The sequence below is a fragment of the Zalophus californianus genome, chromosome 2 (genome assembly GCF_009762305.2).
Source record: "Zalophus californianus isolate mZalCal1 chromosome 2, mZalCal1.pri.v2, whole genome shotgun sequence".
Classification (NCBI taxonomy): Eukaryota; Metazoa; Chordata; class Mammalia; order Carnivora; family Otariidae; genus Zalophus; species Zalophus californianus.
The window spans coordinates 182,730,297-182,743,340 of record NC_045596.1 but is presented as its reverse complement, the minus strand read 5'-3'; the positions used below and the strand labels follow the sequence as shown (position 1 = coordinate 182,743,340).

The 13,044-nt window shown below is 36.4% G+C and overlaps 1 protein-coding gene across 1 annotated transcript in view; it reads left to right on the top strand.

Annotated features, from left to right (window-relative positions):
- The window catches only part of ASAH1 (N-acylsphingosine amidohydrolase 1), a 48,162-nt gene that overhangs the window by 9,031 nt on the left and 26,087 nt on the right, over positions 1-13,044 (top strand). Inside the window, exon 2 of the mRNA XM_027599518.2 lies at positions 11,969-12,015. Within this exon, the coding sequence (XP_027455319.1) occupies positions 11,969-12,015 (47 nt within the window). The remainder of the gene's footprint in view (positions 1-11,968; positions 12,016-13,044) is intronic.

The following is a 13,044-nucleotide window of genomic DNA, read 5'->3' as shown; positions in this document are numbered from 1 at the left end:
TTTCATTTGTTTCCATGTACTTTTTTATTTTCTCTTTTATTTCATGGTTGACCCATTCATTTTTTAGTAGCATGATATTTAACCTCCGTGTATTTGTGCTTTTTGCAGATTTTTCTTGTAATTGACTACTAGTTTCATAGCATTGTGGTCAGAAAAGGTGCATGGTATGACTTTGGTCTTCTTGAATTTGTTGAGGCTTGTTTAATGGACTGATATGTGATCTGTTCTGGAAAGTGTTCCATGTGCACTTGAAAATGTGTATTCTGCTGTTTTAGGATGGAATGTTCTGACTATATCTGTTAAATCCATCTGTTCCAGCATGTCATTCAAAGCTACTGTTTACTTGTTGATTTTCTGTTTAGATGATCTGTCCATTGAAGTAAGTGGGGTGTTAAAGTCCCCTACCATTATTGTATTATTATATTAGTTCCTTTGTGTTTGTTATTAGCTGTTTTATGTATTTGGGTACATAAATATGTACAGTTGTTATGTCTTCTTTTTGGATTGTCCCCTTCATGATTATATAGTGTCCTTCTTTGTCTCTTGTTAGTCTTTCTTTTAAACTCTAGTTTGTCTGATATGAGTATTGCTACTCTGGCTTTCTTTTGACATCCATTTGCATGATAGATATTTGTCCATTCCCTGACTTTCAATCTGCAGGTGTCTTTATGTCTAAAATGAGTCTCTTATAGGCAGTGTATAGATGAAGTCCTGATTTTTTTTTAATTCGTTCTGCCACCCTATGTCTTTTGATTGAAGTATTTAATCTATTTACATTCAAAGTAATTATTGATAGATACATATTGTCATTTTATTATTTGTTTTATGCTTGTTTCTCAAGCTTTTCTCTGATCCTTTCTTGTATTTCTCTCTTTCATGGTTTGCTGATTTTCTTTAGTGATATATTTGGATTTCTTTCTCTTTATTCTTTGCATGTTTATTAGTGGTTTTTAATATATAATTCCCATTAGGTTTATATATAACCTACTTTGCATATGGCAGTCTGTATTAAATGGATGGTCCTTTAAGTTTGATTTCATTCATTACTCCTCTCCTCCCCATGTTTTAGGCATATGTTGTTAAATCTTTTATCCTTTTATTTTGTGAGTTCCTTGACTGATTTTTTACAGAAATATTCGTTTTTATTGCTTTTATGTTTCCTACCTTTATACTGTCACTTTTGGTCTCTCCTTCTCTAAGAGTCTCCTCTAATATTTCTTGCAGAGCTGGTTTAATGGTCACAATCTCCTTTAGTTTTTGTTTGGGAAATTTTTTATCTCTCCTATTCTGATTGATAGGCTTGCTGGAGACAGTATTCTTGGTTGCTGATTTTTCCCATTCAGTGCTTTGAATGTTTATCATGCCACTTTCTTCTGGCTTGGAAAGTTTCTGCTGAAAAATCTCCTGCTGGCCTTATGGGTTTTCCTTTGTAAGTTATTGCCTTCTTTTGTCTTCGTGTTTTTAACTTTTTTTCCTTATCGCTGTATTTTGCCAATTTAATTACAATATGTCCTGATGTGGGTCTGCTTTCCTTGATTTTGATGGGAGTTCTCTGTGCCTTCTGGATCTGGATATCTGTTCTTCCCCAGATTAGGGAAGTTTTCAACTATTATTTCTTCAAATAAATTTTCTATCCCCTTTTCTCTCTCTTCTTCTTTTGGAAGTCCTTTAATATAAATATTATTACACTTGATGGAGTCGCTGAGTTCCCTAACTAAATCTTTTCTCGTATTGCATATTTTGTCTCTCTTTTGTTCATCTTTATTATTTTCCATTCCTCTGTCTAAATTCATTACTTACTTACTTACTTACTAAATTCATTCCTCTGCTTCTTCCATCCTATTGTTCATTTCATCAATGTTAATCATTTCACTTATTGTATCCTTTATCTCTGCTGTGTTATTCCTTATGTGTGTGTTAAGGGTCTCATTCAAGTCTTCCACTCCTTTCTCAATTCCAGTGGGTATCCTTATGATCGTTACTTTAAATTCTCTATCAAGCATGTTACTTATATGTGTTCAGCTTAGATCTCTGGCTGTAGCCTTGTCCTGTTCTTTCATTTGGGATAAGTTTCTCTGTCTACTCATTTTGTCCAAGTCTCTGTGCCTGCTTCTGTGTGTTGGGAAAGTCAGCATCTCCTGTTCTTGAGGAAAATGGCCTTATGAAGAAGAGGTCCTGTAGTGCCCTGCCATATGGTGTCCCTTGTTCCCCCAGAGCCTGGTGCTTTTGGGAGTGTCTCCACTGTATGTTGCTTGTGTTCTGCTGTTGTGTCCTGGACACTTTATCTGTCAGGCCACTTGTCTGCAGAGGTCTCTTTGCCTGTTGTGGGCATGGTTTGATTTCTGGCCTAATTGTAGTGCATTTTACCTAGGTGTGCTCTGGTCTCTTTGTGAAATGAGACTGTTGCCACTGCAGCTGGAACAGAAGCTCTACAAAACTCCCATGTCCCTCTGCCTCTCTCTCTCTCTGTCTCTCATGAATAAATAAATGAAATCTTTAAAAAAAAAATCTCCCACGTAAATGAAATTATGCAATTTTTTAAATTTAATATTTTCAAGTTTATATCGAAGTGTACATAGTTAAAGAAAATCAAATGATAGGTTTATGATGAAAATCAAGTTTCCTTCTTCATTCTTCCTACCCCCATTACCCTTTCCTAGAAGTGAATACTTTTAACTGTTTGTACTCAGGTGATAGGCAGAACGTGTGTTTACTATCATACTAGTTGTTTACAGCTCAGTCTGTTTTAATTAATTGGTGCTCATGCCATATTGGGGGCTAGAAGTTTTTATTCACTCCTGGTTATTTTTATGAATATTACTTTGATATGTTTATGCTTAATTTGTCTCAATCAACTTTAGGCATTGTCTACTCTAATACTGCAATGATGGATAAAAATTTAGCTTCTTTGGACCACTTTTCCTGCATCTTTTTTTTTTAACGGTTTTGAGATATAACTAATATACAATTCACCCCCTAAAACTATACAGTTTAATGACTTCAGTATATTCACAGAGTTGTGCAACCATTTCTCCAATTTTAGAACACTTTCATCATCCCCAGAAGAAACTTCTTATCACTTAGCCCTAAACCTGAAACCTACCCCTCAGCCCTCGGTAATCACTTGTATACTTTCTGTCTCTGTGGATTTGTCCTTTCTGGACGTTTTATATAAAGGGAGTCATAAAATATGTGGTTCTTTGTGATTGGCTTCCTTTACTTAGCATAGTGTTTTCAAGGTTCATCCACACTGTAGCATGTAGCAATACTTCATTTCTGTTTATTATTGAATAATTTCCATTGTATGGCTATACCACATTTTGATCATCCATTCATCAGTTAATGGACATTTGGGTTGTTTCCATTTTTGGTATTGTGAGTAATAATGCTATGAAGTTTTGTATTTGTGTAGATTTTTTTGTGTGGACACATGTTTTCATATCTTTTCACTTTATACCTAGGAGCAGAATTGTGGGGTCACATGATAACTATGTGTTTAACTGAAAGAGGGCCCGGTTTTCCAAAGCAGCTGCACTATTTTACATTTCCACCAACATTGAATGAAGGTTCCAGTTTCTCCACATCCATGCTAACACTTATTTTATTATTATTATTATTATTATTATTATTATTGCCATCTTAGTTACTGTGATGGTGGTATCTCCTTGTGGTTTTGATTTGCATTTCCCTGCTGGCAAATGACATTTGGCATCTTTTCAAATGTTTATTGACTTACATCTTCTTTGGAGAAATGTCTATTCAAATCCTTTGCCTATTTTTTAATTAAGTTGTCTTTTTCTTATTGAACTTTAAGTTATTTATATATTGTAGATACAGCCTCTTATCAAACATATCAAACTTTCAGTTTGCATAAATGTGAGGGTTTATTTCTTGGACTCTCAATTCTATTCCATTGATTTGTCTTTATGTTGATACTGCAAAGTCTTGCTTACTGTTGCTTTTATAGTAAGTTTCAAATTAGGAGGTGTCAGTCTTCCAACTTTGTTGGTCTTTTTCAAGACCGTTTTGGCTATTATGTGTTCCTTGAATTGCCATATGAATTTTAGGGTCACTTGTCTTTCTGCAAAGAAGCCAGATGGGATTTAAATAGGTATTGCATCAAACCTGTGGGTTAGTTTAGTGAGTATTGCTATCTTAACAATATTAAGCCTTCTGGCCTATGAACATGTATGTCTTCCATTTATTTATGTCTTTAATGTCTTTTTACAACGTCTTATAATTTCCAGTGTACAAGTCTTGCACTTCTTTGGTTAAATTTATTACTAAGTATCATATTCTCTTTGATGCTATTTTAAGTATAACTTTTCTTAATTTCATTTTCAGTTTGCTTATTGCAACTGTATGGAATTGATTTTGTACATTGATCTTGTATCCTGCAAACTTGCTGAATTCATTTATTAGTTTTTAAAAGTTTTTAGTGGATTTGTTAGGGGTTTGATATATATATATATATATATATAGAGAGAGAGAGAGAGAGAGAGAGAGAGATTGATTATATCATCTGAAAATGTGACAGTTTTACTTCTTTTCCAGTTTGGATCCTTTTTGTTTTCTTGCCTAATTGCTCTGGCTAGATACTCTAGCACAGTATTGAAGTGGTGCACGTGGACATCCGTGACTCATCCCTCTTTTTTCTCCCTTCTCTTCTTCATTTCTATATACTTTTGCATAGTTAACATCATAACATAATTACAATTGAGTCATTCATGCTTTGTCTGTTTATCTCTTTTTAAAAAATGGAAATAGTAAACAATGTTTAAGGAAGTATGACTTGTAATGGTTATTGCTCAGTGTGCTGACTGTATTTCCTTCTTTATAATTCTAAAGCCACAACTCTAATGACACTGAAAGAATATTCAAATATGTTTTCTACGACATATTCATATTCGTGACACATTTTAGTTTGCTTCATGTTTATATCATGGCATTCTTGTACAGATTTTTTTCCTTAAGAGTTTCTAATTGCTTTCTTTTCATTTTTTTTTTTTTGTCATTAGAAGAAGAAACCAAACCTATGCCATCCTAACTGTATTTTTTTTTTTTTTTTTTTTTGAGAGAGAGAGTGAGCGAGCAGCGGGTGAAGAGAGGGAGAGGTAGAAAGAGAATCTTAAGCAGACTCCACACAGAGTGCAGAGCCCTATGCAGGGCTTGATCTCCTGACCCCGAGTCATGACCTGAGCTGAAATCAAGAGTTGGGTCCTTAACCAACTGAGCCACCCAGGTGCCCCCATTCTACTTATATTCTGTATATTATTCAACCTCTGATTTATTCTCTCAGTATTTATTGTGTCCATTCTTAAAAACCTATTTAATTCCTAATCTAGCTGGGACCAGTTTGTTTTTATTTGTACCATACTTTTCTGATACTGCAGTTTCTTCCTGTAGTTTCTAGTTGTTTTTCTTTTGTTCATAAAGTCTGTGCTTCTCTTGTAGCCTCAAGTTCTTCCAGCCCTTCATCCATATAGTTTATTCTATGGAGTCCCCCTTTTTAGGACACCTGTTTCTTCGTGTCTGTTGGGAGTATAATTTCTTTTTTTTTTTAAGATTTTATTTGTTTGACAGAGAGCACAAGTAGGCAGAGCAGGCAGGCAGAGGGAGAGGGAGAAGCAGGCTCCCCGCGGAACAGGGAGCCCGATGCGGGGCTCACTCCCAGGACCCCGGGACCATGACCTGAGCTGAAGGCAGATGCTTAACCGACTTAGCCACCCAGGTGCCCTGGGAGTGTAATTTCTAAGGGTTCCCTTTACCATGTATGTTGGAGCCATTCTTTTGGGATCCTGTTCTGTCTTTTACTTGGTTTACTCCTTTGTTTTGGTAGAATATATCTTGAAGTAACTTGTTAAGAAATAATGTGTGGGAGGTACACTTTCTGTGTCCTTACCATGACTTATAATTGAAGACTTCATTTAAATCCCAAAATTGATGAGTGCCTTGACCAGTTATAAAATTCTAGTTTGAAGTTAATTTCCTGCCAAGGAAATGATGGTGTCACTCTCTTTTAGCATTCCTGTAGCTGTTGAGAAGTCTGATGGGTGTGTAATTCTTATTCTTTTGTAGGACCCCCTCCCCTGCCCAGTGCTAGAAGCTTTTATGTTTTTTGTCTTTATTCTTTATGTCTGAAATAGCACAGTAATGTGTCTCACTGAAAGCTCTTTTTTTTTCAGTTTTTTTTTTTTTTGAGTAATCAGTAGGCCTTTCCATTTTAAAACACATCTCCATTCAGCTCTAGCAAAATTTCTTATATTATTTCTTTCATAATTTCCTCTCCTTTATTTTCTGTGCTTTCTCTTTCTGGAACTCCTATTAGTCAGATGTTGGACCCCAGGTATTGATTTTATAAACATTTCTATTTTTTTTCTCCTGTGGTTTATTATTTTATTTTTCCTTTGTTTCTTTTTTCTTTATTTAAATTCAATTTAGTTAATATGTATTGTATTATTAGTTTCAGAGGGAGAATTTAGTGATTCATCAGTTGCCTATAACACCCAGTGTTCATCACATCAAGTGCCCTCCTTGATGCCCATCACCCAATTATCCCTTCCCCTCACCCAGCACCCCTCCAGCAACCCTCAGTTTGTTTCCTAGAGTTCAGCATCTTTTATGGTTTGTCTCCCTTTCAATTTTCATTTTATTTTCCCTTCCCTTCCCCTGTGTTTGTCTGCTTTGTTTTTTAAATTCCACATATGAGAGAAATCATTATGGTATTTATCTTTCTCTGACTATCTCGTTTAGCATAATACCCTCTAGTTCCATCCACATCATTGCAAATGGCAAGAGTTCATTCTTTTTGGTGGCTGAGTAATATTCCATTTTGTATATACGCCACATCTTCTTTATCCATTCATCTATCAGTGGACATCTGGGCTCTTTGCATATCTTGGCTACTGTGGACATTGCTGCTATAAACATTGGGGTGCAGGTGCCCCTTCAAATCACTATGTTTATATCCTTTGGATAAATAGCTTTCTTGTGTTTTCTATATAATTTTCTTTACTCTAAGACAGATTTTCTTACCTTTACTTTTCTATCTTTTTATTTCAGCAGTTATGTTTTTAATTATTTGGTTTACCTTTTTGCCATACCATCTTGTTCTTGTTTTACAATAACATATTGAATTTTTCTTGAGGTTACTAGTAGAATAATCAGGAGTGTTGAAACTGATCATTATCTTATTTTTTTTCTGTTCCTTAAATTATTGAATATTTTTCAGTTAGGTTCTTTTTCATTTGTTTTCTTTGTGCCCAAATATTAGACTAGGAGGCCTTTACTCTCAGGCAGGAGTCATTCACCTTTTTTGTACAGGGCTAGATAGTATATCTTTTAGGCATTGTGGGCTAAGAGGCAAATCAAGGATATTATATAGGCATTATATATGTATAACATATATTTCCAAAAATTTTTATTGATGAAAGTAAATTAACAAGTTAATACATTTTTTTGTAATATAGGTCTAATGAGAAGAATTGATTTCTTATGGAAATTGGGATTTTGCTTATTGGGATTCAGGATTAGTGTTCCAAATTGATAGCAAATGTTTATGTTATTCCTGATCTGCAATGAGATTTTACATAGTTCATCCTCAGCAGTGTCTTTTTGTATGGATAGTGTTGTAGGATGAGTAATAGCTTCCCAAAGATGCCCATGTCCTAATCCTGAGAAGCTGTGAATATATTCTTTTTGTGGCAAAGGGGACTTTTTTTGCAGATGCGATTTAGTAAAGGAGCTTGAAGTGGGGACATTATACTGGATTACCCAGAGGAGCCCAATATAATCACAGAGATCCCTGTAAGAGGGAGGCAGGAAGTTAGAGAAGAGAAAAGATGCTGTGCTCCTGGCTTTGAGGATGGAGGAAGGGGCCACAAGCCAAAGAATGTAGGCAACCTCTAGAAACTGGAAAAGTCAGGGAAACAGATTCTGCCTTAGAGCCCCAGAGGGAACACAGTCCTGCAGACCCACTTTAGATTCTGACCTCCAGAGCAATAACATAATAAATTTGTGTTGTTTTAAGCCATTATGTTCGTGGTAATTTGTTACAGCAGTCATAGGAAACTAAGACAACTAAGTGCTGCCAAATACTACATAAGTCCATGAGCATATGATTTTATTTTTTTTTTAAGGTTTTATTTATTCATTTGAGAGAGAGAGCACAAGCAGGGGGAGAGGGAGAAGCAGACTCTCTGCTGAGTAGGGAGCCCCATGTGGGGCTCGATCCCAGGACCCTGAGATCATGACCTGAGCAGAAGGCAGCCGCTTAACCGACGGAGCCACCCCGGCGCCCCTTGACTGCCCTTCTATGTATGCCTTGAATTATCAGAGGTAACCTGTGCATAACTTCACAACCTATATGTTTTCAATTTAGATTTTCTTAAACAGGTAACCGGAAATCTTAAAACTTTTACACAGTCAGGTTTCTATGATCATATATGTTGCCTTCCTAGTGCTATTATATTGCAGAATACTTTTATTAGTATAATAAAGCCCCCCCGAGCATATGATTTTAAATGACTCTGTCTCTGAGGCACTTTCAGTTAATTTTTGGTAGTTAGGTAGTAGATGCCGGAGTATTGGCTGATAAGACAAAAGTAGAAGCAGCTGTTGAGAGGAAAGGAGCTCCGTGAAGAGGTTCCTGGCTCAGAGTGGCAATTATTCTGGAGGGTATTATAAGGACATTAAATGAGGATGAAAGAAGAATTAAACTGACAGGTCAGTAAACAGAAAATAACCCCATCCTGACCTCTGCATACAAAACTGCATATGGCATTATCACTTGGCAGAAAACGAAACACACACAATCTCTTTCTCCTCTCTCTCTGTTTCACACATACACAGCAGCTCCAAGGGTTTTCCTCTAAAGAAACTGAAAAAGTCATCTAGGAAGAACCCAGACAGCTTGTTCGGGTGTTCGTACTTTCCAGCAGTGGCGGGCACCCCTCAGTCAACAGGCCCAGGACAGCCTACTGCCTGTTTTCGTAAGATCTGCGAGTGAAGAATGGTGTTGACATTTTTTAAAAGTTGGGAGGGAAAAATCAAAAGAAGATTTAATATTTTGTGGCATGTAAAAATTACATGGAATGCACATGTCCGTGTCCATCCACAGAGTTGTATTGGAACGTGGCCACCCTTGTGTATTTGCCCACCGTCTGTGGGTGCCTCGCGTTAGAGCACCTGCGGAGCAGAGCCTGTGTGCAGGGTGCTTGTGGCTTTTCCCCACCGCTTGGCACATTTCAAGTGATAGTTGTGCAATTTTAACGTACCATGTTATTTTAATCCTTAAAAAAAAAGTTATCAGTGCAAACCTATCAGGTCAGAACACAAAAAGTGAACTTCAGATGTTATGCTCTCGAGGCAAAGTGGAGTATGGATTATCTTGGCAGTTAATTAGGTAACAGAGCACGTCTAGCGTTGTGCTGAAGGAATGCGGTATGTATCAACATTGAACAATTCAGCAGTCAGCACAGTATTCCCAACCTGTAGGAAAAAATGATCAGAAAAATAAGATAGTTTAAAAGAATATCTCATCACAGAATTTATTTACAAATCTTTAAAAGCAAAATGAGATTGCAGCCAAAATAAGTCTTCAGGTAGCTCATCTGTTAGCAAAGCAGGGAAAGGCATTTAGCCGTGGTGAGTTAATGAAATCACATTTGATTGCAGCAGTAGAAAAGAGTGTGTCCTGAGAAAATTCGTTGTGCACTGTTAGCCTTTAGATGAGAACAGCTACCTGGGACTTTGGTAGACACATCCATATCAGTTGAAGAGCAAGGCAAATTGATTCCCAGTTATTGATACTGAAGTTATTGATACTGATCAGTTATTGCTATTTATTAAAGCATCAATGCCAAGTTTGAGACTGAAGAATTAGTCTCTGTATGTATTCTCATGGAACAACTGCAGGCAAGGATGCTCTCGAAGAACTTGAGAACTTCGTAATTCGGTAAGACCTGTAATGGAATCTGCTATTTTGTATAACAGTGGACAGTGGTAAGAGTATGTGTGGTGTAGACAAAAGCTTAGTTGGACAAATGTACAAAGCTTGTCAAAACACAAGCTGTGTCAAGCTTGTGGTTATTAATTATAGTGCTGATTGGCAGATACTTTGTGGAAAATATTTGAATCTGTCATGTGTTAATGAACCAGTACTATCAACCACGAACTCCTTTTCCTCTTGTAGACTTAGCCATTATCATTTCTGTGAATTTTTATAAGAAAGAGATGGTGAATATCCAAACTTCTATATTACACAGGAGTTAGGTTAGCAGCAGTCAAGTTTTACTACGGTTTTTAAACTTAGGGGCTGAAATTTTTCCAAACAAGAACCACCCTCAACCACTATTACTGAACACTGAATGGCTTTGGAGATTAGCTTTTGCTACCTTGATACTGAATTATCAAATTAATGCTTTATATTATGTAATATGTTATATTCTAATATTTTAGAAGTAGAGTTTAAATTCTAATGATTGAATTAGCTTTTGATAATTTGATGCTTAGTGTTGTTTCTTAGCGAATTGAGTCTAAAATTACAAGGGAAAACAGCACTTACATGAGCAACTTTTACTGTAGTAAAGTTATTTAGATAATTAATGTTTGGATCACAGGTTAGGTCACGCTACATTATACACTTCTTTACTATAGAAGGTTAATATATTATGGAATAAATAAGTCACAGAGATGAAAGGCACTGCATAGAGAGTATAGTGAGCGGTATTATTAAAATATTGTACGGTGACAGATTGTAGCTTGTGGTGAGCACAGCTTAACATACAGTTGGTGGAATCGCTGTGTTATACACCTGAAACTAATGTAACATATTGTGTCAACTGTACTTAATTTTAAAAAAGTTAAAGCAAGATGTTAGATCTCCATTCCCACACATTTTTGCTGCAGAAATATTTTCTGAGCTCAAACTATAGTTCTAGTGGTTTCCTTCCCTATTCCACCTCTTATTGTGGATTTCTACTTCTTTTTAAAAATTATTTTACTTTTACAATATTGGGTCTACAGCAGGAAGGAGATAAACATGCTTGCTATCTTGAACTAGTAATAAAAAACATTGTAAATCCGTATGAACTTTTACCATTTTATGTTAAGAGCTGATTTTATGTTGCTACTAACCTTCAGCAGCTCTCCCTAAAACAGTCTCATTCATTCATTCACTGAGTGGTCTCAGTGTTGGGAGCCATTCACCTCCTGTAGCACAGGAGGTGAAGAGAGAAACATAATTTTAATGCAGGGCCATAACTACGGCAATAGAGATGTGCACAGGTGCTGCAAGGGAGGATGGAGGAGAGTATGACTGTTTTCATACGGGAAGTAGAGGAAGACTTCACAAGAACACAGTATTTGAAATGGGTCTTAGAAATTAAAGTCCAAAGTTCATCAGGTGGAGAAATGGCATTTTAGGCCACGGGAACAGCGCATGCACAGGCAGGGAAGGGTCTGAGATCAGAGGACATGTTTGCATGTGGCCGTGCATGACAGGAGGAGGAGTAGCAGGAAAGGAGGCTGGGAAGGTAAAGTATGGCCACATTATGAAGGGCCCTGCACAGTGTGTCCTGAAAATCTGGTTTGGGATGCAAATCTCGGTCGCAATGGAGTTGGCTCATGAATTCAAGTGACATCATACTCTATCAAGATTTAATTTACTGTTAGTGATAAATCAGCCTTTCTGACATAAACATTTCCATCTACTTTCTTAACATTTCCTCTTTATTCAGTATGTTTGCAGTATAGAATCCAAATTACAGCACTAGTACAAATTGAATTAAGGCTGAAAATGCCCTTAAGTTTGAGATTTTACAAGTTTTCATGGGAGCAAAAGACTTTTAAGAGGTAATGATCCGAAAGGGCAAATCATGCTTGATTTTGTTTACACAGTCTTTAACTGTTTTTGCAAATTGTTCAGTTTATGATTTTCTGAAACTTAATTTTCTTTGTTTTTTTTTAGTGGACAGAAAACTGCAGAAAATCAACCTATCCTCCTTCTGGACCAACGTGAGTAAACGTCAGATCTTCAAAACTGACTTTGGCCTTTGTGGAGACTTTTCCCTTATGTAATTATCTCATAAAAATGACAATAATGAAGAAAAATTTAAGTCATGTCTTCTATCCTGAGACAAATTTTTTTTTCTTCTGAGACAGATTTTTTTTTTCCAGGTCTGTGTATTATATATTTGGTTAAGACTCTGGACAAATATTGAAATACCCCATGACTAAAATACCCATTTCTAGTCTATCAGAATCAAAGAAAAAAAAAGAATCTCTGTTCTCCAGTAAATTCTGTCAACTGCCAAGCATTTTTTCATCCTGACAAATGCAGAGCTGAACCATGACTTCCTGTGGTACCTGAATATAAACCACCAGATTATATTGGAAGAAAGTGTAGGGTCTTATATATGAAACCTTCAAGAAATAAACACTTGGCATGATAACAAAGCTGTCGAGAACAAAACAGGATTAAAAAACATAAGGGAAGGGACAGTGTCATATTTTAGTGCATTTAATGTTAATATTTTTTAATATAATATATGATCTTTTCAAATCTTTTGTGGCTAAATGGGTTTATGAGAAAAGTTTAAGAATAGCCCACCAGCCCAGAGGATACAGAATGTGGAAAAGAAGAGAAATGTATAAGGAAGAGTAATCTTTTTTGCCCTGCTTTCATTCTCTCTGAAAGTAGCCTGCTGCGGGACAGGGGAAAGGAGAGTACAACTTTAAACTGTTAACCTTAGAAATAAAACTGCCAGTTGTTTTACCAGCAAACCTGGGTTTACTTGGGAAGAGCAGAGAATTGCAATCCAGGACAAGCAAGCTACAGCAAAACCATAGGGAAGCCTGCAGAACAAAAGAGGAAGACACTCTTTTATAGAGGAAAGGGGGAAGTTGGGAAGGCTGTTCAAACAAAAAAGTCCATTGGAGTAAATGGCATTTGAAGCATAGTGGTTTTGCATTGGCTGAGTTATGGCAGTGTCTTATTGGCTAGGCTGTTGCCAAGGGAGGAAGAAAGCCTTTCTTCTTCCTGTG